The sequence below is a fragment of the Protopterus annectens genome, chromosome 3.part1 (genome assembly GCF_019279795.1).
Source record: "Protopterus annectens isolate FY-2018-M chromosome 3.part1, PAN1.0, whole genome shotgun sequence".
Lineage (NCBI taxonomy): Eukaryota > Metazoa > Chordata > Ceratodontiformes > Protopteridae > Protopterus > Protopterus annectens.
In genome coordinates, this window is record NC_056732.1 from 1,082,641,629 (window position 1) to 1,082,669,010 (window position 27,382).

The 27,382-nt window shown below is 42.6% G+C and overlaps 1 protein-coding gene across 1 annotated transcript in view; it reads left to right on the plus strand.

Annotated features, from left to right (window-relative positions):
• STAU2 (staufen double-stranded RNA binding protein 2) overlaps positions 1-27,382 on the plus strand; it is a 3,898,627-nt gene that overhangs the window by 538,118 nt on the left and 3,333,127 nt on the right. Inside the window, exons 3-4 of the mRNA XM_044067226.1 lie at positions 18,346-18,476; positions 18,578-18,737. Of these exons, the coding sequence (XP_043923161.1) occupies positions 18,346-18,476; positions 18,578-18,737 (291 nt within the window). The remainder of the gene's footprint in view (positions 1-18,345; positions 18,477-18,577; positions 18,738-27,382) is intronic.

Consider the following 27,382-nt stretch of genomic DNA (forward strand, 5'->3'; position numbering starts at 1 on the left):
CAGGCAGTTCCTCAGAGGAATCAAGAATGTAAAACCTCCAAGGAAACCACCATTACCAGCTTGGGACTTAAACTTTGTGCTAGAAAAGTTGACACTAGCACCCTTTGAACCAGCAGCAACAGCAGACCTACAACACCTGTCATGGAAAACTGCTTTCCTACTGGCAATTACTTCAGCAAGGAGGGTTTCAGAACTACAGGCCTTAATGGCAGTGCAACCCTTCCTAATCTTCCACCAAGATAGAGTGTCCTTGAGGACTAATCCTACATTTATGCCTAAGGTGGTATCCAGAGTATCTTTAAACCAGGCAATCCACCTACCTACCTTCTTTCCCAACCCACAAAACAGAGGGGAAAGAATACTGCATACCTTGGATGTACATAGACAGCTACGCTACTACTTGGACAGAACAAAAAATAACAGAAAGACTGACCAACTTTTTGTAGCCTATGCAACAGGAAGGGAAGGAAAAGCTATTTCCAAACAGACAATCTCCAAATGGATAGGAAATTGCATACGGTACTGTTACTCCTTCCATGGAAAACCAGTTCCACAGAACATAAGACCTCATTCTACAAGGGCAACAGCCACTACCACAGCCTTCTTACGAGGAGTGGCAACCAAAGACATTATTGAGGCGGCTACTTGGACCTCCGTGCATACATTTGCCAAGCATTATAATTTGCCTCTTTATTCCAGATCCCGAGCAGGGTTTGCCACTGCTGTACTGCAAGGGATCCTAAACACACCATAATCTACTTTTATCCTCCTCCCCTAGTTGGCTATGGTATTCTACCCACTTGTTATGACTGCAGATGCATCCATGAAGGACATAGTACAGTTTTGTACCTACCATAAATGTAGATGTCCGAACTGGATAGCATCTGCAGTCAGGATTACCCTCCTCCTTCCCCTCTGTGGTACTCCTAGGGTGTTTACCCTCCTAATAGCTAGCTGTTGGGGGGGAGTCTTTTATGGTGTATTTGTTTGTATATATGTACATATATGCTTATTGTTGTGTTTACCTCTATCTATTTGGAAACATTGGCATCTATCCAAATTTTACCCTGCAAGAGGGCTACTGGCATCTGGGGCAAGAAACACTGAGGAAAATGGCGTCGGCTGATGCTTTTATACCCGAAGACCAACAGAGATGACGTCGGGTGGAGTGCGACATCAGCCGAAGCCGGACCCGGACTTTGGAATCCGGCCGACTGCAGGGCTGCCTGACGACAGGACAACCCACTTGTTATGACTGCAGATGCTATCCAGTTCGGACATCTACATTTATGGTAGGTACAAAACTGTACTATTTCTGTGGTCCATGTTATGCAGATATTTGAAGACTTCAACTGCTGTATACGGCATACCTATGGATTCAGGAATGCACACACTTCCAACAACCACATTACCGTTCGCAGACTCCCAAACTCCACAGTACTGAACACTCAAACTCGCAACAGTCAAAGTCCCGGAACTAACACAAATACAGAACACATACACGCACACACAGACACACTGCTACCCATCACATCCAAACAAACCATCCTACACTACATATGGCCAGGTGGCCATGCCCCATACCCCATGTGGGTGGCTGCGCCCCCCACACCACACCTACTGTAATAATCTACCTCCGAGATAGCACGAACAGACACATGAAGCAAACACACACACACACACACACACACACACACACACACACACACACACACACACACACACACACATTACAGTCCCACGGAAACACACACCACACTCAGAACACACACTTACACACACTACAGCAATCAGATACACACTTAAACATAGTACCTACCTGGACCGCAGCACCAGAAGCAATAACTAAATGTATCTTAACATTGTGATAATAGTACTCGCGGTTCTAATGTTCCGGTACTGTGGTCTTTCAGTCTTTAAGCCTCGTGATTACGCGTGTCGGTATGTAAAGCATTCGGTATTTGGTAGTATCCTATTTATATATACCTCCATGGTTGTGTACATGTTGTTAACCTATCTATATATTTGCATATATATGTAGATCCATATATATCGACATATATCTCTCTAGCACCCTTTCTCTCTCTATATTTTATATCTATATATATATATATATATATATATATATATAGAGAGAGCGAGAGAGAGAGGGAGGGAGAGGGAGAGAGAACACACCTTTCGTTGGTTACATGGCGGTGTATACTATTTCCCGAACACCGCTCTTTTGTGTTTTAACCTGTCACAATACACACCTGCCATTGGTACATCTCAGGTAGCTTAGTGGTAGATGATTGTGTACATGGTTGCGTGTTCTACTCCTGGCAGTGGTCGTTTTACCTCTCAGAGCAGATACTATTAGTACAAGGGTGAATAACGCAGTTTCAGGTATTCTGGCCAGCTTTGACCATGATCTGCACGATCTTCAGCGAAGCTTAGACCTGTTTTACGCATATCTGTGTAGTCATGTTTAAACGACGCATACCGGCACTTGCCGGCACATAAACCCACTAACATGTGCTTAAACATGCTCTAATGACCTGCATCCAACATCCATTATTTGGGTCTTCGGAATTACGTAACAGCCCTTGCAGGTCGTGGAACTGGGAACATGCACGAGACAGTCAGTGGCTTTACCACTGGGGCATCTGGGATATGTACATGTGTTATGGTGTTTAGTATGTGGGCTGTACTACAGCTGTTCCTCCATACTGCAAACAAATGTGTAACTCAGTTAGTTTACATATGGATGCTACCTATTAATGGTATGTCCACGTGATGCTTAATGGATGTGCTCCAGCTATGGGAATCCATGTCACAGTGAGCCACACACTGTAGTGTGCTACACCTTGCCACAACCATAACTGGAGAATGCTGGGGTGACAGATACCTGTCATGGGTACTCCCCATGCTTTGGAACTACATCCCTGATTACATTATATGGAGCCCCTCATTAACACACCAGGGAATCCTTGCAGGGTGGGTGGGGAACAGGGGTTACACCCCAGGGATCTCGCAATTGGCTCTGCTCCACAGAGGAACAGTTAGTTAATCAATGGGGTGGTGACAGCAGACACATTTTGGCTAGGCTGATGAATGTCCTCTGACAATCGGGCATGTACTTACCGATGTACCCAGGAACCTATACATACAGTATCAACACATGCTGTTAGCTTAATTTACCATTCAGGTGTTGACTTACCTTGTATCAATAGCAATTGTGTGTGCAGTAGTTGAGGGCTGCCTATGTAGGATTCACACAGTAGACCACCTATACATGACAATTTACAGGTGGTCATGTGTGTATGTGCCATGCATTTTACTGTGTGTGCAGGTGCAGAAGTGTGTCAGTCCGTAGCGGCCTACACTGTCAGTGTATGTGCTATACGTTCCCTCTTTGCCAAGGCATGGGCATATTGGGCACACTTCTGTCTGCCTACTACGGCTGGCACAGGGTGTTCATGGTCTGAATCCCTCTGTGCCTGTGATGCCCTTGGCAATTGCGGTGGGCTGTGAGGGCCTTCACCATTATGTCTGTGCTGCAGCTGTTTCCGCAGGATCATATTATGTAGCATGGCACATACTATGAAGATGTGGGCACACATGCCTGGAGAGTACTGCAAGGCTGCACCAGATATGTCCAAGCAACAGAACCGTGATTTCAGCATCCCAAACACACGCTCTATGATGATTCTGGTTTGTGTGTGTGCCTCATTATGGCGTTCTTGCATGGGTGTGTGTGGATTTCTGATGGGAGTCATCATCCACGGCTCCAGTGCATAGCCAGCATCCCCCACAAGGTGGCCATATGAGATGTCCCCCCTGACAAATACCTGGTACAGCTGTGAGACATGCCAGATGTGGGAGTCATGGTAGCTTCCAGGGCTGCCAGCACACACATCCGTGATAATGCCCTGGGAATTGCACACGACCTGGCAGTTGATGAAGTGGTGTCCCTTGCGGTTTATGTAGTGCCTACCATGCTCACCGGGTGGTGACTTGATATGTATGTGAGTGTAGTCTATTGCACCCAGTACCTCTGGGTAGTCTGCCACATGTTGGAAGAGATGCATATTGCTGGCCAATTCCTCCTGAGTTTGGGGGAAGTATATATGCTCATTGGCATGTGGTAACATGGCATCCAGGAACTGGTGGAGTACCCTGGATGCTGATGCCTGTGAGATCCCCATGATATCTCCAGTTGGCCTTTGAAAGGTACCTGTGGCTAGTATTCTCAAGCTTACAGATACATTTGTGTCCACTGGGATGGGTTCCCCTCTGTTGTTTGTGGATCTGAGGCGTGGCCGGCACAGGTCAACAATTTGCTGTATGATGTCCCTGTCTACCCTGTAACGCTCTACTATCTCCAAATCATGTAGCCCCTGGTAGGTTACCCTTGGTCTGAACACTCTTCTCCTCCTGCGGAGCCTGAGGTGCTTGTCAGCATCATCCTCCACACCCCCTTCAGTTTCCAATACATGGTGATGAATCACAGCTATGGCAGCTCCCAACAAGTATATTGTAAAAGTTCCCCGTCTGTTTACACTGATGGTGCAGTGTTTGGGAATACACGAGTGTGTGTGAGGTGCCTTCACACTTTATACTATTGTGCTTTGGACACTGATGATGTCATAGGGTGTGTATGTACAATCAGAGCTGCAGGGTATCTTACTTATGTGTTTTACTGCAGGTACTGCTATGCCCTTGCCTTCACTTTTCATAATGATTCCCCTCCCATTGTCAGGCATGCGTCCAGCAGCCTGCTTTCTTGTTTTGTACTTTCCCAACCCAGGATTGTGTTGCGAAATGTGTCCTTTAGCCAATCTATTGCAGGTTTGCTTTGCTCTGCAGCGTCAGTTCTCTTTTCTTTGCAATCCGACACCTCCCCTATTTGTTCTGCAGGTTGCTACTATCAGCCTTGTTAGCTACCATCAATGGCCAAATGTGAATTAATAGGTGTTAATTCCTCAGTTGTACTCCAATTACCCTACTGCGGCATTTCCTTATTGTCTTCCCATAACCTTCCTGTTTCAGCTGTGGTGCTCGCCGCGCGCAGCTGTTTACCGGGTTTCGAGCAGCACGTTGTCATCCACGTACTCATGTGCTTTTGGTTACCATGTGTGCTGTCAGCTAAGCAAAGCTATGGTTACATCCACACACCTATCCTGCGCTTTACTTAGCAACGGGCAACCCGGGTTTGCAATGCTCCAATGTGCTTACAGCTACGGTGGCACACCCCATTGATGATGTCATATATACCTCCAGGCCACTCCTCGGTGTTGTACTGCTGCACCATATGGTACATCCTTAGGCCGGTGGGACATTTGCGCTTCAGTATTACTTGCCTCATTTGCATGGCATTGACTACTAATTCATAGTTACCACACCGAACAATGTCACAGACCCTTAGCAACCCTTGCAGCTTGGTTGTGGTGTAGTATGCATACCATTGACTATTATGGTGAAATCATTATTTGTGTTACATTGCAATTTTATGACATCTGTATATATTTTCCTTGTGTTCCCGTTTGCGCACACATGCCCTGCGGTTGTACTTTGCGTCAGTGTGGCCATGACATTAAATGTTATTTTTTATGTGTTGTTCGTGTTTTTTTATGCCATTGGCTGTATATTTAGCCATTGGCATATGTTAACTTTGTAATATGTAAGTTTGGTCCGCTTTCATGGCTCCGATGTTCTGTTTGGAAAAATTTAAACCGTTTTTTTTTTTGGTTTACATTTCTGTATGCTTACACTACGTCTGCACCACTTCATGAATCGCTATGTACCTTCATTTGTATGCTGCACTACTGCGCATGGGGTGATTAGCATACATGAGCCGAGAGCTGCGCAGATCTGGCATACGCTGGTAGTGCACTTGGAATTGGATCGTACCTGAATCGCTCGGCAGCCATATTTGACGTTATACCGTGTACGCTACGCCTGCGCCTCTGGCGCAAGCTTCATGAATCCTGGGGTTTTTCTTTTCTTCTTTTTTTGCAGGGGGAAATGGGGTGTTATGTATACCTCTTAACTGTCCCCGATGTTGCCTCATATTTTTGCCTTGACCCCCATCATTTTTTTTTTAATTTTCTGGTAAATCACCAGATTCTGTTCCATTGATAATGCAAGGTATTAGAGTTTTGTACTTTATATTGCTCAGAAAATTCATGTTGCTGCAAAACCTTTCATACTATTATTTTTTTTGTCAAGTGAATTAGAGTAATGTTTAAAAATTGTCCCTGATTTTGGGCCTTCCCCCATTATTTTTGACTTGCTCGAAAATTCTTGAGCAAAGAAGTTGAGAGGTATGTTGGTATGCTGAAATGCCCCATTGTGCTTTAGTCCTCAGCTAGATACGAATCAGCATTTAAATTTGTTTCTTTGAACTGTCACTCCATATCTATTCCAGACAGGTTTACTGTTTTACAAAATCTGCAGATGGAGGAATAGTTTTGGCCAGGAATAATGTATTTCGGTAAACACATTATTCCATTCCTAGCTAGAGAACCCAACATATGTGTTGCTGTCTGCTCTGTGATTAACTGTGTTAGGGTTTGCTTGTGTTATGCTTCACTGCTTTGACCACTGGTTCCACACACAGATCAAGGCTTGCGTTACTTCCTCTTAAATCGTTTTTCAGTAGTGCACTTGCCTTGCTTCATTTAAAAAAGTTTTAAATTGCTAATTTTGTAGAGTTTTAATTGCATTTACTGTCTAGGACTACACACTCAAGTGTGTTAGCCTTTTCTGTGTTTATTTACTGTATTATTGCATTGTTTAGCCTGTTTCAACAAAAAAAAAATAATATCTTGTTTGCTCGTTTCCCACCTTTTCTAGCCAGTACATAACCCAAGCTTTGCTTGGCTCAGGACTTTATTTTCTGTGCTCAGAGCTATCCAGACCTTGCATTGGTAGAGGGAAGTCCTACTGCCTACCAGTGGGACTGGTGAGCATTGTACTACCTATCTAATGCTAGAGGAGTGGTTTCCAGCTCTGAAATTGTAATTTTATTAGCCTTTTGGGCTGATTTCTATCCCTTTCAACTTTCTGGCTTAAAAACGTGTGTGTTTGCATTTTTTTTCACATCGTGCAGCACTGCGAGGCTACAGTTAAACTATTCCAGAAAGTCTGCTCTTCAAATTTTCCCTTAAAACTAGCTGGTTTCTCAGTAGTAGCACTAAAATCTGAACCCCTGTGACTAGCACTTGCTCTAGAACCTGCTGGAAAGCACTAGGAAGCCTGAAACAGATACAAGCACTCATCTCTCCTTGTCAATAAGGAGAAATTAATCATAGGCACTAAACAGCCTATAATTGCAAAGTACCTTGCAAAGGTAAGGGAAAACAGCTCTTAAACTTTACATAAAAGCACCTAAACAGGCATGTCCAAGGGTCAGCTTCCAGTGATTTCTCCTGTCCACCTGGTGAATCTGGGCATACTGGGGCAATGCGGCAACTGCCTCATGTACACAGACAATCCTCTCCTCCTACCACCCAACACTACAACCTGTGAGAGATGCACTTACATAGTCAAACTGGAAGCAAAGCTCTCTCTGGCCAAGATTGTGCTAGACAGTCAAGAGGAGAAGGTTAACACCTGCATCACACCTCAAGCAACTCATAGCCCTTCAAAACCCACACCACCAACACCCACACATAACAACACTAAACCCAGATATGCGGAGGACCTTAACATTAACCTTCCCAAGCAACAAGGACCTCCGAAGCCGAAATGCAAACAAACACCATTCACAACCAAAGTGACACATAGCTCACAGCACCAGTGTGCCACCCAACAACAACCCCTAAGGCAAGACAATGTACCCAACACTTTAGTCATAGGTGACTCTATAGTCAGGCATACTGATGTCCCACTCACCAGACTGAACAAGGAGAAAATTACAGTCAACTGCCTGTCGGGTGCCAGGATCCACCACATAATGCATGCGCTCAAGTCACTCCACAACAAGTACAAATATGACTCTATCATTGTCTATGCTGGAGTGAATGACTTGCGACGTACCTCCCTGGACTACATGAAAAGAGATATGGAAGAGCTCTTGGATCATGTGACCCAGGCAGGTATGACCCTAGCCCTGAGTAGCATCCTGCCTTCGCCAAGAATGATACCACAGTATAAGGACAAAATGATTGACTTCAACAATTGGCTAAGCTTCTGGTGTCATTCAAAGGGGATCCAGTATTTGTCTGCCTGGGAAGACATGATTGACAAACCACGATGCTTTGCCAGAGATGGTCTGTACCTGTCACCCCTGGGATTCAGGTTACTGGCTAAACCTCTTGCCACCCCTGTAGTGCCTTTTTTAGGCAAGGTTCAAAGGATAAAACCACCACCGTAACAAATAGAAGCAGGCAAAATTTGAAGGTAATGCTACTCAATGCTAGAAGTGTAAACCTCAAAATGCACTCTCTCGACGCACTCCTAAAAATGGAGAACATCGATATCTGTGCAGTAACTGAGACCTGGTTCAAGGCTCCAGAGAGCACCCCTGCAATACCAGGCTACAATTCTTACCACACTTTTCGGCCACAAAACCAGGACCGAAACACTAAAGGTGGAGGAGTGCCCATATTCACCAAGGATATTCACACCACCAGGCTAGTTGCCCACCGCATTGCATCTGAAATTCTCCAGGTGCAACTAACACTAGGTAAGACTACAATCCAAATTGTAGCTTGCTACAGATCCCCATCCATGCCCCAAGATTCTCACCTTTCTAAACATACTGGAAAATATTAAGATACAACCAAACACTCTAATACTGGGTGATTTCATCTACCTTGCCATTAATTGGGAAAACTACTCGGGTACCAACTCCATTTCCCAACGGTTCTTGGAATTCGTAAATTCCAACGCCCTGGATCAACTAATCCATTGTCCCACCAGGGGCTCCAATATCCTAGACCTGGTCATTACCAACATGGGAGATAGATGCTCCACACCAGTGGTCACCCCCACATTGGTCAGGTCTGACCATAAGCAAATCACCCTTGGCATCCACATCCCACCCCCACCCCCAGTAAGGAAACCTCCTTAAAAAAACTTCTCCAAAGCCAACTTCAAGCTACTGATGTCAGAAGTGACCAACTTCACAACACCCACGCAGACGGGATCTGGAAGTTCGACTGCAGAATCCTACACTAAGGCACTGTATGAGCACATCCACTCGTGCATGAATCGTGCCATCCCAAATAGAACCAAGATGCTCTTCTCCAAAAAAAGGAAACCAATCTGGTGGTCCCCTGCTATAAACAAACTATACAACAGAAGGAAGAAACTGTTGCAAAAAAGAGGAAAATCCCAGGATGCAAAAAACTCCCTCACCAGCCTCAGTAAGAAGCTGAGATCCCTCATAAAATCCTCAAAAGCTAGTTACGAAAATAAAATTGCCAAAGATTACAAAGACAGCCTCAAGGCATTCTATAGTTATGTCAGGAATCTAAATGGCAATGTTCAGATTTGCTCTGATTTACAACAGAATGGCATTAAATATACTGATCCCAAGGATATTGCCAATATCCTGGCAGATCGATTTAGTGCCAACTTCACCCCACTCTCACCCCCTAAAGGGCCCATCTCAATACCAAAAGATTGCCAAATTCCGATAATCACAGCCACACAGGTAAAAACCGCACTCTCCAAAGCTAAGAATACAGCATCCATGGGACCAGATGACATCCCAGGCTGTGTACTACATGAACTACAAAATGAACTGGCACCTCACCTAAGTGTCATGTTTAATCATAGCCTTACCTCAGGCTTCGTGCCCACTGAGTGGCGCATAGCTACAGTTATCCCGCTCCACAAGGGAGGATCCACCTTGGATCCTGGGAGCTACCGTCCCATCAGTCTGACAAGCCTGATTTGCAAGGGCATGGAACGCATTATCATGGAACTTATAAACAAAGACATTGGCAACCTTCAAGCACTAGACCCTACCCAGTTTGGGTTTGTGAAGGGCCGATCTTGTCTCCCGAATCTGATTGACTTCTTCGAATCGGTCTCCAGAGCTGTGGATGAGGGTAAGGCAGTCCACACAGCCTATCTGGACCTCTCCAAGGTGTTTGACACCATCCCCCACTATGGAATCATAGATAAACTTACTAAGCTGGGCATAAATCCCTACGTCACTCGATGGGTTGCTAACTGGCTTACTGACAGAACCCAGACAGTAAAGTAGCCAACTCCAAATCCAGCTCCGACAAGTGACAAGTGGAGTACCTCAGGGTTCAGTCCTGGGACCACTCTTGTTTGGCATCTACTTCTCTGAAGTACAGGCCAAAACTAAGGGACTCTGTCTAACAAAGTTTTGCAGACGACTGCAAACTGGGAGCCATTATTGAATCCCCAAATTATGTGGATATTCTACAAAAGGGCCTTGCAGAAACAGATGCCTGGTGCCAGAGCCATGGGCTCAAGCTTAATGCCAAGAAATGTATAGATGTCCTTCATGGATGCATCTGCAGTCATAACAACTGGGTTGTCCTGTCGTCAGGCAGCCCTTCAGTCGGCCGGATTCCAAAGTCCGGGTCCGGCTTCGGCTGATGTCGCACTCCACCCGACGTCATCTCTGTTGGTCTTCGGGTATAAAAGCATCAGCCGACGCCATTTTCCTCAGTCTTTCTTGCCGCGTGGCGCCCGAAGCAGAAGCTGTTCGCAAGTGCCGGTCGGTCGGATCCAGAGATTACTTCTACCGAATACTACTTCGAAGACTTCTAAAGCTAAGTACCCCGTTGGGGACTCTTTCTTGCCTCAGCCGATGTCAGAAAAAGTTAACAATTGTTTAACCTGTGGGAAACAAATACCTCATAAAGATTTCCACTCTTACTGTCTGCCTTGTTTAGGCCCAGCCCACGGCGTAGCAGCCTGTTCGGCCTGTGCTTCTTTCAACTGACGAACGCTTAGGCCGGTCGGAGTTTGCAGAACAGTTTTTCGGTTCTGATTTTGCGTACATTATGCCGTCGGATCCTCCGACTACCCAATCTACCAAAACGCAAAGATAAAGACCGACACTCGCGGTCAGCGGGTTTGGCCTAAACCATGGTTAAGCAAACATGAGTGTCTCGGTTTCGGCGAAACCGAGAAAACTGATCTAAGTACAGCTGAACCTATTCCTACAACTGAGGCCCCTGCTACAACTCTTGAATCGACCTCAGAAATTTTACCCACTACGGTGGTTGACTTATCAGACACCATCCCTTGGATGTCTCTACCCCAGCACGTGGTGCTGCTAGGCCTCCAGCAGCCATGTCCATTAAGGCCTTCGCCAGGGCTAAAGCAGCCAAGACTACTAAGACAGTGCCTGTTAAACCCCCACATCCAGGCCCTCTTCTAGTTCTCAAATGCTTACTTTGGCGAAGATTTAATTTCTTTAATTAGAGGATCTCAATCTCACCCAGACAGGGCCTCTCAGCCCCAGAGAAGAGACCTAGGGCAGAGCCCCTGAGCCAGTGTCCTCTGATGATTCTGCTGATGAATCAGACATAACTGACCAGCCAGAGGCTCCTTTTCCAATTTTGAAGATTCTGATGCTGAAGAATCCATTCCAGCTGCTTCCCCACCAGAAGAATTCTCCTTTGGGGAAACCCTGCATGCCATGCGAGAACAGTTCCAATGGCAGCAACAGGATTTTTCAGACTCCAGAAAAAGACTTAGGACCTTTCTGCACCTCCCACAGCACAGGCCCTTAGCTATACCTCCTGTTCTCTCTGTGGTGGATGATGCTTTCAATGATGTTTGCTCCGCTCCAGATTCTTTACCAACAGCCCCTGCCAAACCAGACAGATTTTACAGGGTACCAGATACTCATCACCACCTTTACAAGGCCCCTCTTGCAGACCCAGAAACTATATCCCAGGGTCCCAAGGCACTAGCCGACCATAGCTAAAACCCTACTCCTTCTGAAAGGGAAGCAAGGTCATTAGACAGATGGGGTAAAAGGTCTACACTTCAGCTACTCTCTCAGCTAGAGCTTTAAACTGTCAGTTTCACATGATACAATACCAAGAGTTTATGCTTGATCAGTTAACTAAAAACTAACCACTGATGAATCTCTTGATAAGAAATATGTATTAGAGATGGTAAATAACATACAACAGGTTAGCAACCATTCCTTAAAATGTGGCTATGATGCACTGGAGGCTTCATTTAGATCAGCCATGACAGGCACAGTGATAAGAAGGCATGCATGGCTAAAGGAACAAGCTTTACCGGATCATGTTAAAGCTAAACTGCTAGATGCTCCTATGGACAAGACAAGTTTGTTTGGTACACCTGCCCAGCAGGTTATGAAGAAAATGGAAGAAAAGGCAAAATCTGTTCAAACTGTTAAAGATTTCTTGCAGGTTCAACCCCCAAGGTTTAGCAGGAACTGGCCTGCCAAAAATTGGTCCTTTCCTGACTCCACAAAATTTCAAAGGGGCAGGAATAGGCGTTCCAGAGGCAGAAACCAATCCAGAGGAGGTGCCTACAGAGGACGACAGTGGCAAGGTAACAACAGAGGCACAGACACAGCCACTGCCACTACATCAGCACAACCACAGTGACTTAACCTAAATCCGCCTACCAGGGAACAAATAGCAGCTCCTCTAGGCGGAAAGTTAACCTTATTTTCAAAGAACTGGCACTACATAACAAAGGACAAGTGGATTTTACAAACCATAGATCAAGGTTACCGGTTTCACTTCCACACTTTACCAGTCAAAGAGGAATGCCAAATCTACCTCCAAATCAAAAACAGAGGCTCTACGCCAGATAATGGAGTTAGCAAACATGAGAGCTGTGGAAAGAGTGCCAACAGCAGAGCAAGGAAAGGGTTCTATTCCAGACTATTCCTAGTTCCAAGAAAGGAAAAAGTTGGAGACAATTCTCGACCTGTCCACCTTAAATACATACATCATTGTCCCAAAATTCAAAATGCTGACCCTACAGCAACTTCTTCCCATGCTGGGCAAGGAGTCTTGGCTGGTAACTCTAGATCTCAAGGAGGCATACCTGCACGTCCCCATTCGACCAATCTGCAGAAGATACCTCAGATTTCTTGCAGGATCAGAGCACTATCAATTCTCAGCATTGCCCTTTGGCTTATCTACTGCCCAGAGTATTCACAAAATGCCTGGCATCAGTAATCGCCCATTGCAGACTACAGGAATTCAAATTTACCCATACCTGGACGACTGCCTGCTACAAGGGGACAACAAAAGCAAGCTGACAACAGATTTACAAAGGGTCATTTACTTGCTACAAGCACTGGGATACACAGTCAATTTACAAAAGTCAAGGCTGATACCATCCCAAACAAGGACATTCTTGGGCGGAATTGGACACAGTAAAACAAATGGCATTCCTGACTACAGAAAAACAAAAGAACTTCCTCTTTACTTCTTGGCACTAACAAAACTGAACAAGTTAACAGCAAGAAAAGTACTGCAGGCCTTGGGCTTCATGGCATCATGCATAATCTTGGTTCCATTTGCCAGACTACATATGAGAAAACTACAGTGGTACCTAAAGAATTTATGGTCCCAACACAGACACAGTCTAGAAACAGAAATCCCACTAATTCCATGCTTAAAACAGGAGTTCCTATGGTGGGCTCAGGCATGCCAGTCAAACCCAGGCCTACCCTTTCGCAGATGTCAAGCAAGCCAGACCATCACAACAGGCGCTTCAGACCTAGGATGGGGGCCCACATGCTGGACAAATGCGTGCAAGGATTGTGGACCTTGGGATCAACTTCACCTGCACATCAACCTAAAAGAAATGCTGGCAGTAAAACTGGCAATCCAAAAGTTCAAACCATTTCTCAAAGAGGGCCAGTTGATGATAAGGACAGACAACACCACAGTCATGTGGTACATCAACAAACAGGGAGGCACTCATTCATAACCCCTATGCAGAATGACCTTGGAGCTGTGGACCCTGGCACTCAGCTACAACATCCAGTTACAGGCAATATTTGTACCGGGGAAAGACAATACTCTAGCAGACATATTAAGCAGAACCACTTCGGATGCCCACGAATGGAAGCTGCACCGGACATCTTCAAGACCATCTCAAAAAAATGGGGAATGCCACAGATAGACCTATTCGCATCACCTCTCAATCACCAGCTCAAAAAATTCTGCACAAGGACATTCCACCCACTAGCATGGAAAGTGGATTCGCTCTCCTTCAACTGGAAAGGCCTAACAGCATATGCATTCCCACCTCTTCCTTTGATACACAAGGTACTACTGAAAATCAAGGAAGAACGTCCAAGGATAATTCTGATAGCTCCAAACTGGCCAAGACAACACTGGTACCCACTACTGAGGAGCATGTCTCGGAACAATATGTGGCCAATACCCCTGATGCCTTTGATGTTGACTCAGAACAACTACAGCATCATACATCCAAACCTAAAAAGCGTTGCAACTGACTGCATGGAACATCACATAGCAGCAGCTAATCCAGAACTTTCCCAAAGAGTAAAAGACATTATTCTTGAAGCACGCAGACCTTCCACAAGAAGGAACTATGCTGGAAAATGGAAAAGGTTTGTCATTTGGAGTACGGAAAGAGGAAAAGATGTGTCAAACATAGATATGCCTAACATTCTGGAGTATCTGGCGAACTTCTTCATTCAGGCCTGTCCTACTCCTCCATCAAGATACATGCATCAGCTATTTCAGCAGAATACAGCTTTGATCCACCTGTTTTTTCACACCCTTTGCTCAGGCAGTTCCTCAGAGGAATCAAGAATGTAAAACCTCCAAGGAAACCACCATTACCAGCTTGGGATTTAAACTTTGTGCTAGAAAAATTGACACTATCGCCCTTTGAACCAGCAGCAACAGCAGACCTACAACACCTGTCATGGAAAACTGCTTTCCTACTGGCAATTACTTCAGCAAGGAGGGTTTCAGAACTACAGGCCTTAATGGCAGTGCAACCCTTCCTAATCTTCCACCAAGATAGAGTGTCCATGAGGACTAATCCTACATTTATGCCCAAGGTGGTATCCAGAGTGTCTTTAAACCAGGCAATCCACCTACCTACCTTCTTTCCCAACCCACAAAACAGAGGGAAAGAATACTGCATACCTTGGATGTACATAGACAGCTACGCTACTACCTGGACAGAACAAAAATAGCAGAAAGACTGACCAACTTTTGTAGCCTATGCAACAGGAAGGGAAGGAAAAGCTATTTCCAAACAGACAATCTCCAAATGGATAGGAAATTGCATACGATTCTGTTACTCCTTCCATGGAAAACCAATTCCACAGAACATAAGACCTCATTCTACAAGGGCAACAGCCACTACCACAGCCTTCTTACGAGGAGTGGCAACCAAAGACATTATTGAGGCGGCTACTTGGACCTCCGTGCATACATTTGCCAAGCATTATAATTTGCCTCTATATTCCAGATCCCGAGCAGGGTTTGCCACTGCTGTACTGCAAGGGATCCTAAACACACCATAATCTACTTCTATCCTCCTCCCTAGTTGGCTATGGTATTCTACCCAGTTGTTATGACTGCAGATGCATCCATGAAGGACATAGTACAGTTTTGTACCTACCATAAATGTAGATGTCCGAACTGGATAGCATCTGCAGTCAGGATTACCCTCCTTCCCTCTGTGGTACTCCTAGGGTGTTTACCCTCCTAATAGCTAGCTGTTGGGGAGTCTTTTATGGTGTATTTGTTTGTATATATGTACATACATGCTTATTGTTGTGTTTACCTCTATCTATTTGGAAACATTGGCATCTATCCAAATTTTAGCCTGCAAGAGGGCTTCTGGCATCTGGGGCAAGAAACACTGAGGAAAATGGCGTCGGCTGATGCTTTTATACCCGAAGACCAACAGAGATGACGTCGGGTGGAGTGCGACATCAGCCGAAGCCGGACCCGGACTTTGGAATCCGGCCGACTGAAGGGCTGCCTGACGACAGGACAACCCAGTTGTTATGACTGCAGATGCTATCCAGTTCGGACATCTACATTTATGGTAGGTACAAAACTGTACTTTATCCCCTTTGGAAAAAAACATGTACCCATGAATTACCACATAGGTGGCAGGACACTAAACATCGAAAGTGTGATGAGAGACTTAGGGACACAGGTGGACAGTGGTCTCACTTTCGATAACCACATTGCCACAACAGTCAGGAAATCCTTCTATGTGGCACACCTCATCACTAAGTGCTTTTCATCCAGAAAAAAAGGAGGTCATTGTCCCACTGTACTCATCCCTCATTAGACCCATTATAGAGTATAATGCCCCGTTTGGTATGTACCTCACAAGACATCTGCAACAGTTTGAAAGGCCACAGAAATACCCCACTAAAAGAATCACAGGCCTAAAGCAGATGCCATATACTGACCGTCTAAAAATACTCCAGCTATACTCTGTGGCCTATCGTCTACTCAGAGGCAATCTCTGCTTAACATACAAGGCCATGTCAAACCCTGAGCTGTTGGACATGCTCCACTTAAAGAAATCCCAATCCCTCAGAGCCACACGCTCCAGGGATCTAAACCTTGTCATCACAATGAACAAAACATGCTGGAGGCATAGGTTCCTGACCTAGAGACTCCCCATACTCTGGAATAGACTGCCCATACATATCAAGCAGAGCACCTCTTTGGCCCTCTTCAAAAAGAACCTTGATGATTGGATGGGAGATAGGAAATTTACCCCGGGGATCACGTCAGTCGCCCTGCTAGACAGGGGCCTGGAGAAGTAAATATTGTGGGAAGAAATATCCAGGGAATTGTTATGGCCAGGCTTGCATAGGCCCTAGGGCTGATAGCCTAGAACCAACCTATAAACCTATGCTGTACTGCATTTGTAGCATTATTAGACTATCCTGGATTCACACGAAAATTCCACATGTATCGTCTAATATATGTAACATAGCTCATAGCAAATTATGACAAACTTAAGACATTTTTAATGTCTTATATTTGAATCCTAACCTGCCTTTATAAAGATGTAGTGACTTATCTGCAGATGTGTGCCTTTTAGATCTGTTTATCATGATTTTTTAAAGGAAATACATGACTGGGTTTATTTAATGCTTTTTTTTCTTCAGAGGAGGTTTGTGTGGAAAGCTCCTTGTTGTTGAAATATATGCAGGATACAATCAGGAGACACATTTTCTCACTGCCATTATTGCAGCCAAAAGGGTTTTTGAATTGCAGACCTTGTCAGTCAAGACAGAGTTACCTTCCATTCTTCTTCTTGTATGCCTAACGTTGCTACAGAATCCAAAGTCAGTGAGTACATTCATCTTTGTGTTCTTTCCATAGTATTCTATTTATTTATTTATTGACATTTGATTACTGTTGGGAAAGTCCGACTGGATAGAAGCCCATTTTCAGCAGAGCCCTGGGAAGAAAAACTCTAAAAATTCAAATCATTCATACATTCAAATTATGAGAAATGCTGTCTTTTTTCATTGTTTGGATGTGCTGTTTGTTAAGATTCTGTCTTTTTTCTTCAATAAAAATAAACAAAAAAATCTGACAGTAAAGTTTCGAAAGTCACCTATTCAAAATGATTTACTGATTGCATCCTATTTTGCTTTTATTTGGTTACACTAAGTCTCTCTTCCTGTTAATGCAAAAGCTTATTCTGCTTCAATGCACTGCTATGTCCCTAACTATTTTTCCAAGATATAGAAATGCATGACATTTGTGCTGCATCTGCCTAGTTTTCTTTTGACCTTTTTGGGCGACTCTGTAATCCAGATGTGATATCCAAGCCCATGTCTTCCTTTGGAGCCATTGTTATAAAGAATATATTCTTATAATAGAGATTGCAGAGTAGTATTTAGCTTGGGACCCTGTCCTTACCAAGAGTGGACCTCCTCTTACCAGGTAATGAAAGTTATGTATGCATCATAATGATAAGTTGGGAAAAGCAGGTCTTTCATCACTAACACCCTGCTTCCTTCTCTGATGTGGTAGGTGTATAACCATGATTTTAGGTTAACTATGTGATCTGGTGTGGTAAGTGTAGAGGCTTGATTCTAGGTTAACTGGGTGATCAGCAGTTGTTAATAACGTCATATTTGTGAAGATAAACCTTTCAGAAACTATGGGTTAAGGTAAACAGCACTGTGTAGTTCCAGTTCTTGTCTCTGGTTCACAATGGAACTCTAAAATGTGGTATAGATATTTTTATTCATGGTGATACCATAGTATGAGTAGCTGTGGGTGTGTGTTCATTTTAAAGTTTTAAGGGACTGTTCAAAAATCCAATTACAAAAGTAGCTAACCTTTGTTCTTGTAATTTGCAGTTAAAATAACTATATAATTTTCTTTTTGGCAGCCTCTCTCCAGGATAACATGGCAAACCCCAAAGAGAAAACTCCAATGTGTCTGGTGAATGAGTTAGCCCGTTTTAACAGAAATCAACCCCAGTATAATCTTTTGAGTGAAAGAGGGCCTGCACATGCAAAGGTATATGTTGGTTCAGATCTGATAATTTTGCATGGCTGATGGTAATTAACTTTGTACTATGTGCTGTGCACCATATTTATTGTCTGGCATTATATTTGTAGATCTTTACTGTGCAGCTGAATCTTGGGGAGCAAAGCTGGGAAGCTGAAGGAACTAGTATTAAAAAGGCTCAACATGCTGCTGCTGCACTTGCGTTAAAAGAAACAACACTCCCCAGACCAAGTCCAAGACCACCAAAGAATATTGTAAACAGCAATCCAGGTATGTGTGGTTGTGGTTTGGAGCAAAGGAAACTTCATTATTTCTCAATGGCAGAAATAGCATGGGCAAACTCTAGCATTTAATTTATTCAGAACAACTACTTGATAGAGTCCTTTACATAGTGGTTGACTTAACTTGCCTATCAGATTTACAAAGACTTTTTAGTACATTGTGAGCTGCTTCTCTCTTAAAATAATTAAACATTTGGGATATTGTTTGTTGTAATTAATGTATAATTAACATTGATCATTCTGCATGTTAATTATTTTTAAATTTTAGTACATGAATATAGTTTATTGAGATGCAGGATCCTATTTTAAGGGAAATCCAGGGTCAGTGTTTCTACAATTGCAATAAAACAGAAAACAAACCACACTGTAACAGTAAACTGCATGATTCAGATTGCAGAATATAGTTAAAATGCATCTATCAGAGGCATAGAGCAGTAAATAAAATATTGGCAGAGAAAGTGAACAATCCTTATAGTATGCATAGTGACAGCAAGTAAGGAATTAGCATATGCCATCTGTAACCAATGCAACCTGGGTTCCATTTGAGGCCCTCAGGCTGAACAAGTTGGCCAGGGGGACAGAAGAATGATGAAGCAGAACCTTCTTACCTCTTCTTGAAGTGTGTGTGTGTGGAGGAGGGACATGCTCAGGGTGCATATTTTTTCTAGAATTCCTGATGGAGATTGGGAATTAACAGATGCACTTACCTTTGAGTAGGGCAGAGTAGCTGAGGGGACGTCACTCCCAGAAGCGGGAGACACTTATACACCAACCTCTTGTTAAGTAGCAGAAATGTACAAAGAGAACTGGTAGGTTCAGGAAGAAAAATCCTCATCCCCGGTGGATATTGACAGTTTCCCGTCACCCATCATCATTTTTCCCTTCACGGTCTAATTTAACCTAACTACATGTAATTTATTCATGACCTTGGGTTTTCCTTCCTTGGATCACTGTTGTAGTATATTACTACTTGATGGGATATACCGCCAAGGACAGCCATACATCCAGCTAGCATACAAAGCCTGGTGCCTTCCTGTCATGCAATATGGCTGACATATGACCAAAGCTCAAGAGAGCTAGGAAATGCATAACTGACATATGGGCACAAATTACTTCAAAATATTTTTGCCAGCAACCCAAAAACTGAACCTGGGATTTGTATTCTGTCTATCAGCTGTACAGTCTGTGTTGTTTTCCATTGCTTTGGGCTGGTAAGTATGCCTAGTGAGGAGCCCTTCTTTTGTTTAGTGACTAAAATATGTTCATTTCATTTAAGAGGGAGAAATGTGATTGTGGGAGGCAAATTCCTTACAGGGGCAATCACTGTTAAGTATTTCTTTTGTCTGGGTGCTAGTCATAATTATAAACACTGTTCTATCTGCCAGTCCTTTGTCCCTAAGAACCTTAGGAGCTACTTTTCATCTTTAAAAATTTATCTAGAGAACCAAAGGCCTAAGGAGCTTATACAAAGTAAAATTACTTTTCTGAGGATTACCATCCAGACATTCCTTTTCTGGGTTAAAGTAGCTCAAGAAAGCTAAGCCTGAAACGTATGTTGCTGCAGGTTTTGAATCCGAAAAAGAAGGCACCACATCCCTTGATTCTTTATTAGAAGAGCTCTCCTGTAGAGCACAGTTCTAAAAATGATGCAGCATTTCCAGTGGGAGGATAAGCACATGTCAGTCATTCAAAAAAGATAGCCTTAGTCTTCTGCCATTCCTCCTGTTTTTGAAAGTCTTACAGGACATGTTTACTGCAGCTTTTTTTAATCTAGAATCGCAGCTCCTGCTCCTAAGAAATGTGACAGATTCTGTAAGTTTCTTAACTCCCATAAGTTTTTGTATAAAAATCTTTCTTCCAACTCTGCAGTTATTTCTCTGACATCTGATATACCTACCAAGTTGCTTCCCACTTTCAGTGCTCTGCCTGGTAATAAAGTCAGGAAATCTATAGATAGGCATGGCAAAAAGGTACCCACATAAGCCAGTGTTTTTCTTTTCTCCCATTGTCGCATAGATGGGAAAAAAAGCGGTCAGTGAAGAAATTCCAAAATGGCGCCATGTTGATAACCTTCATTCTTCCGCACCAGTGCTAACAAAACAACGACCAGTGATAACTTAATAAGGAAAAGGGCAGTAGGGACATAATAAACATCAATACTGTATCCAAATGCCCCCTAAGAAAAGAAGAGAGAGGAAGAAAAAATAAAAATAATCTGCAAAAGAAAAGGCAAAGCTAACATTTGCAAATTAATCAAGCAGATGATAAGTCAGACCTGAAATGCGTGAGCAAGTAACTCTAAGGGAAGTTCTAAGTGAGATCAAGACAATGAATGCTCCTGTGGAAAAATTTACATTTGAAACCCATGCCAGGAGTTAGAAAGTAGAAGGGATATTAAGTAGGGTTGCCACCTTTTCAAATGCCCAAAGTGGGACTTTTTTGGTACAAATGTCAGATTTTGCAGGGCAAAACATACCCATGGCGGTACCAAGGACAGAGCTTCACTTTTTTGCCTAAATAAAAGCATGTTCTTGTAGCATTTTAGTTGCTTATTCTGTTTCTTATAACATTTAGGTGTTTCAGATACAGAATAACTGTTTATGCAACTATTACATAAACTATAGGAAATAATTTTGTCCTAAAATCTCAGGACATTTTCCATTTTTTCAATTTTTTTTTGCAGGACACAATATTAAGTAGTCATGCAGATGCAGTACAAGAAACTCTCCAAGAGACAGATCAGCTTAGATTTTGGGCCAGTGCCACTGAAACCTGTTTAGATTTAATGGAAGAGAAGTGGTAGTAAGTAATCACAGATAAAATACAGGAAACTTTCAAAGTGAGCTCATAGCATTGAAACCCATTTAGATTTAATGGAGTAGTTATTGTGAGTTCAGCAAAATAGAGTGTAATGGAAAAATATCCAACTCAGTGTGTTAACAGAAGGTAAAGAAGGCCGCAACTGTAAATAATATGCTGTTTCCTTTTTTTGTTGTTTTTTTTGTTTTTGACTGGACTGCAATGCCATAAAAGTAGAGAAAGACCACAGAGCCGGGGGGTGCCCACTGAGTGCACAGAAACCCCAGGCAGATCATAATTAGGTTTTTGAAGCATTTAAACTAAAGGAGAGATTAATATCCTTCTTTTGGAAGACTGATGCAAAATGGATGTCAGAAACTAAAAGGGTCTTCGTAGACCAAGATTTCTTGCCAGATACCAGAAGAAAATGAGCTACATTTGTACAATTACCCAGCTGATTAAGCACAAGGGAAATTAAAGTTAGAATCCTGCACCCTGCAGTTTGCAAGCTGTACCTGCGAGGAGGCACTAGAACAGCATCACACCTCAAGGAAGTGCAGCGCTGGCTGGAGCTAATAGGGAATACAGTCAGCTCTGAACAATTTACACCACACACAGAAGAGGCTTCCAGCTTCACACTAAATAAAGAAGAAAAACAGTCAACTATCTCAGAAAAAAAGTGATGGCATATTTCCTGTCATTAAAAGATATCCGGTAGTAAAGCACTGATCAGAAATAGCCCAGCAGCCCTGGAAGAAAAGGCCATTTGTGCCCTTTAAAGTGAACTGTTCAGCCCTGTAATAGAGAAGTCAAGGAAGAGGCTAAAGAGACTTTCATTAATATAGAAAGCAGAGTGGACTTTGTAGTTCACTTTCTTTTTACTTTTAAAATAACTTGGAACTATTGACTCTTGAAGTCCATTCAGGGGAATCATTGTTACAAAAAACACCAAGCTGATAAAGGCAAGTTCAAAGAGGTCACTTGGTGAGGGAGATCAAACTGCAAAATAATGTATTTGCAGCTCAGTGGAGAGGAGTCTGTTATAGATGAGATGGTAGGTGTGGAACCTATATTGGGTGAAAGATACCCACATCTTGGAAGAACTTTTTTCTAGCATGCATATACGTAACCGTACAGTTTATGTGATTATTTGCTATATTAAATTGTCAGGCTGTATTGTGAAATGTATAATTATTGAAATGGAAGTGATGCACAGCCTTCGGTGTCAGTAAAGTAATGGGCACACCCCAACATCTGAAAATTAAATCAAGAGAGAAAAGATGAAGGCATCTCTTAGACTGTTGGCAATGGAACAGTTAGAATATTTAGTTGGAACATCAACAGTTTGAATCCAGTAAAAAAGAAGATACAGTAACAGAAAGCTGATATTAGCTTCATTAGTGAAAACCCACTTAATGTATGAGCAACATAAAAAAGCTGGGAAATAGAGCATACAACTTGCAACCTGGGGGAAGAAGGAGAGTTTCTACTTCCTTGGTCAGTAATAACTTATTGTATGAAATAATAGAAAGACTGGAGGACACCAAGGTAAGGTATGCAAGTGTGAAAGACATATTATGGGGGCACATGATAATAATTTGACTATATCTCCCATCCAGATCAAGTGAGGGAGTAATAAAGGGGATAACAGACATACTAAGGTTTACGGAGGCATTACTACTAATTATTGTGACTAGAATTAAGTCCATACTAGGGAAGACTTGTACAGTGAGAAAGAACCATGTAAAATAACTGTTGCATTAAAAGCCACAGAGAGACTTCTATTACTGCTGAGTGTAGTGGATATAATGTTAGCTCATCACCTGAAAGTGAAGTTACAAGAATACACATATTTCTCAAGGAGATACCAGTCATGGCCTAGAGCAGAGGAAAGATTTATCACCTGAGAAGATACCATATTATATAAAAAAGACAGGACTGGGACCACGGATACATTCAGACCATAGATACATACAAGCAGACCTGGAACTGGTAAATGAGCCTAGGTTCCTCTAGGCAGTGGTGATTCCACTTCACACAAACTTTATAGAGAGATACAAGAGAAAAGTGTAGGACATCATAAGAAAAGGTATTTAGAGACTGAGAACCAGTAACATCAGTGGTAGTCATTGGAAAAAATGCAAAGGGAAATAGCTGGAGAAATCCAGGAAAATGAGAAAAACTCTGAAATTCGGGAAAGGGAAAACCAGAGATTTCTTAATACCTGTCAGTGAGACGTGTAGCTGAAAGGACATAAAGTTACAAAAGCATAAAAATATGGGAGATGTCAAACAGCAGCTGCAAAGTAAAGAAGACAACAGATCTTAATGAGAAGTATGCTACAGGGGTGTCCTTCGCAAGTTCAACAAGAGTTCTGAAAGCCTGACCCTACAACTGAGGCAACAAGAGCACGATAGGGCAATGTATAGATTACTCAATGTATACCCAAATGAATTGGTCTCAAATACCAGATTGTTGATATCTTAAAGATTCCTATTACAGTAACTTGTATATTCATCTGAACAAAATCACTCTATAGAAGAAATGCAAAACTATATTGTGTGTGCCCCCTCAAAAAATAAAAACAAGTGAGTCATAAACCTTCAGAATTTAATTAAGTTTTTTGAAGTTTGCTGGTAGCTAGTGGCTCTTCCAATTCTGTTTTCACATAAAGTAAGAATTGTTTTACAAAAATAAGACTTGGAAAGATCAACGCTTCTGCAGGCAATTCTCCTGTTTCTAAGTGTGCTACTTTTAAGGAGGGGGGTCCTTTTGATGTCTGTTTGGGGTCAGAAGCTTTCCTGCCTCTGCTTCTGGCTTTTAGAGATTTATTTCAATTATTAGTTTTTGGGGATTATATGTCTGTACCCATTTTCCTACTAAACCTTCTATACTATAATTGTAAACGGAAAAAGTTATAGTAGGAAAATTGGTATTTTTTTTGTTACAAGCTAAAAACAGCAACAAAGGTAAAGTCAGTGTATGAGCAGACAACTCACACTGTTTAATGAATATGACTATATAGCTTCATGTATTCATTAAATATTACTTGTATTCCAGTGGCTGTTCATGTCTTTATTCTTCTTTCTTTATTTTTTGGAGTTACAGCCAGTCAACACCAACACCAAATATTAGCACCCCCATCCTCATGTCATCACTGTGATAGGTGTGATGGCAGGAGTGAATGCAGCGGTTCTGCAACCTTGGAGGAGTTATCTTAACTTTGTGGGAAATTTAAGTTATGAACAGTGAAGGCATTTTTAATGAAGTCTTGAATTTCTTTTGGTGGAAAGCAACTGTGAGAGCAGGAACTCCTTGAGGAGATAGATCATATACAAACTGAGCAGAGTGGATGAGAGGTGTGGACTCCAACTCTTAGCTGAGATATATAAGTATCCTGTTTTTTTTTTCGATTATTTATACAGTTTATTGTTTCTAGCAATTTATATATAGCACTTTTACTGTAATCTGCACGGGTAACTGATCTGTTTCCAGTTAAAGCATTCTGTATCTTTACAAATCTTTATCTGTTTAAAAACTTTCATTTTGTGGCTTTCTCTAGTGCTTTGTATAGCTTTAGTGTCCCCACCCACCCTCCCTGTTGGTGTCTTGTTTTATACTTGGTGGCTTTGCAGTTGGCGCCCCTACTGTAAATCTGATCTGGGACACTCCTCTCAGTCTAGTGTCATTAGCTCATTCTACCTAATACAGAGAGACCATTTGATAAGGCCTTCTGTTTCTCCTTTTTCCCTTTCAAAAAAAAAAAATAAATAAATAATAATAATTTTTGCCTGAATTTCCTTATGTTCTGACTGTGCTTCTCAAACATTTTGGAAATATAGAGTATATTTTAGAGCATTTATTATAACTGTAACTGCCTTATTATTGCTACAATTCAAGTACTCTAGGTTGCACTGCATCTGAAGGGTTTGTGTGTTTTAGCTGCTTTTCTGTATATATAGACTTATATGTATATGTAGACTAGCTACTTATTCTGCTGTATTACTGCTACTTAAATCGTTTTTCAGTTTTGCACTTGCCTTGCTTCATTTAAAATGTTTTAAATTGCTAATTTTATAGAATTTTAATTGCATTTACTGTTTAGAACTACACACTCAAATGTGTTAGACTTTTCTGTGTTTATTTACTGTATTATTGCATTGTTTAGCCTGTTTCAACAAAAAAATATATATACTATCTTGTTTGCTCGTTTCCCATCTTTTCTAGCCAGTCCATATCCCAGGCCTTGCTTGTCTCAGGACTTTATTTAATGTGCTCAGAGCTATCCACACCTTGCTATGGCAGAGGGAAGTCCTACTGCCTACCAGTGGGACTGGTGAGCATTGTACTGCCTATCTAACGCTAGAGGAGTGGTTTCCAGCTCTGAAATTGTAATTTTATTAGCCTTTTTGGGCTGATTTCTATCCCTTTCAACTTTCTGGCTTAAAAACACGTGTGTTTGCACATTTTTCACATTGTGCAGCACTACGAGGCTAGAGTTAAACTATTCCAGGTGCCAGAAAATCTGCTCTTCAAATTTTCCCTTAAAACTAGCTGGTTTCTCAGTAGTAGCACTAAAATCTGAACCCCTGTGACTAGCACTTGCTCTAGAACCTGCTGTAAAGCACTAGGAAGCCTGAACCTGATACAAGCACTCAGCTCTCCTTGTCAATAAGGAAAAATTAATCATAGGCACTAAACAGCCTACAATTGCAAAGTACCTTGCAAAGGTAAGGGAAAACCGCTCTTAAACCTTACAAAAAAAAAACGAAACAGGCATGTCCAAGGGTCAGCTTCTGGTGGTTTCTCCTGTCCACCTGGTGAATCTGGGCATACTGGGGCAATGCAGCAACTGCCTCATGTACACAGACAATCCTCTCCTCCTACCACCCAACACTACAACCTGCGAGAGATGCACTTACATAGCCAAACTTAAAGCAAAGCTCTCTCCGGTCAAGACTGTGCTAGACAGTCAAGAGGAGAAGGCTAACACCTGCATTACACCTCTAGCAACTCATAGCCCTTCAAAACCCACACCATCAACTCCCACATATAGCAACACTAAACCCACATATGCGGAGGCCCTTAACATTAACCTGCCCAAGCAACAAGGACCTCCGAAACGCAAACAAACACCAGTCACAACCAAAGTGACACACAACTCACAACACCAGTGTGCCACCCAACAACAGCCCCTAAGGCAAGACAATGTACCCAACACTTTAGTCATAGGTGACTCTATAGTCAGGCACACTGATGTTCCACTCACCAAGCTGAACAAGGAGAAAATTACAGTCAGCTGCCTGTCGGGTGCCAGAATCTGCCACATAATGCATGCACTCAAGTCACTCCACAACAAGTACAAGTACGACTCTGTCATTGTCCATGCTGGAGTAAATGACTTGAGACTTACCACCCTGGACTACATGAAAAGAGACATGGAAGAACTCTTGGATCATGTGACCCAGGCAGGTATGACCCTAGCCCTGAGTAGCATCCTGCCTTTGCCCAGAATGATATCACAGTATAAAAATGATTGACTTCAACAATTGGCTAAGCTTCTGGTGTCATTCAAAGGGGATCCAGTATTTGTCTGCCTGGGAAGACATGATCGACAAACCGCGATGCTTTGCCAGAGATGGTCTGCACCTGTCACCCCTGGGATTCAGGTTACTGGCTAAAGCTCTTGCCACCCCTATAGTGCCTTTTTTAGGTAAGGTTCAAAGGATAAAACCACCACCGTAACAGATACAAGCATGCAAAATCTGAAGGTAATGCTACTCAATGCTAGAAGTCTAAACCTCAAAATGTACTTTCTCAAGGCACTCCTAAAAA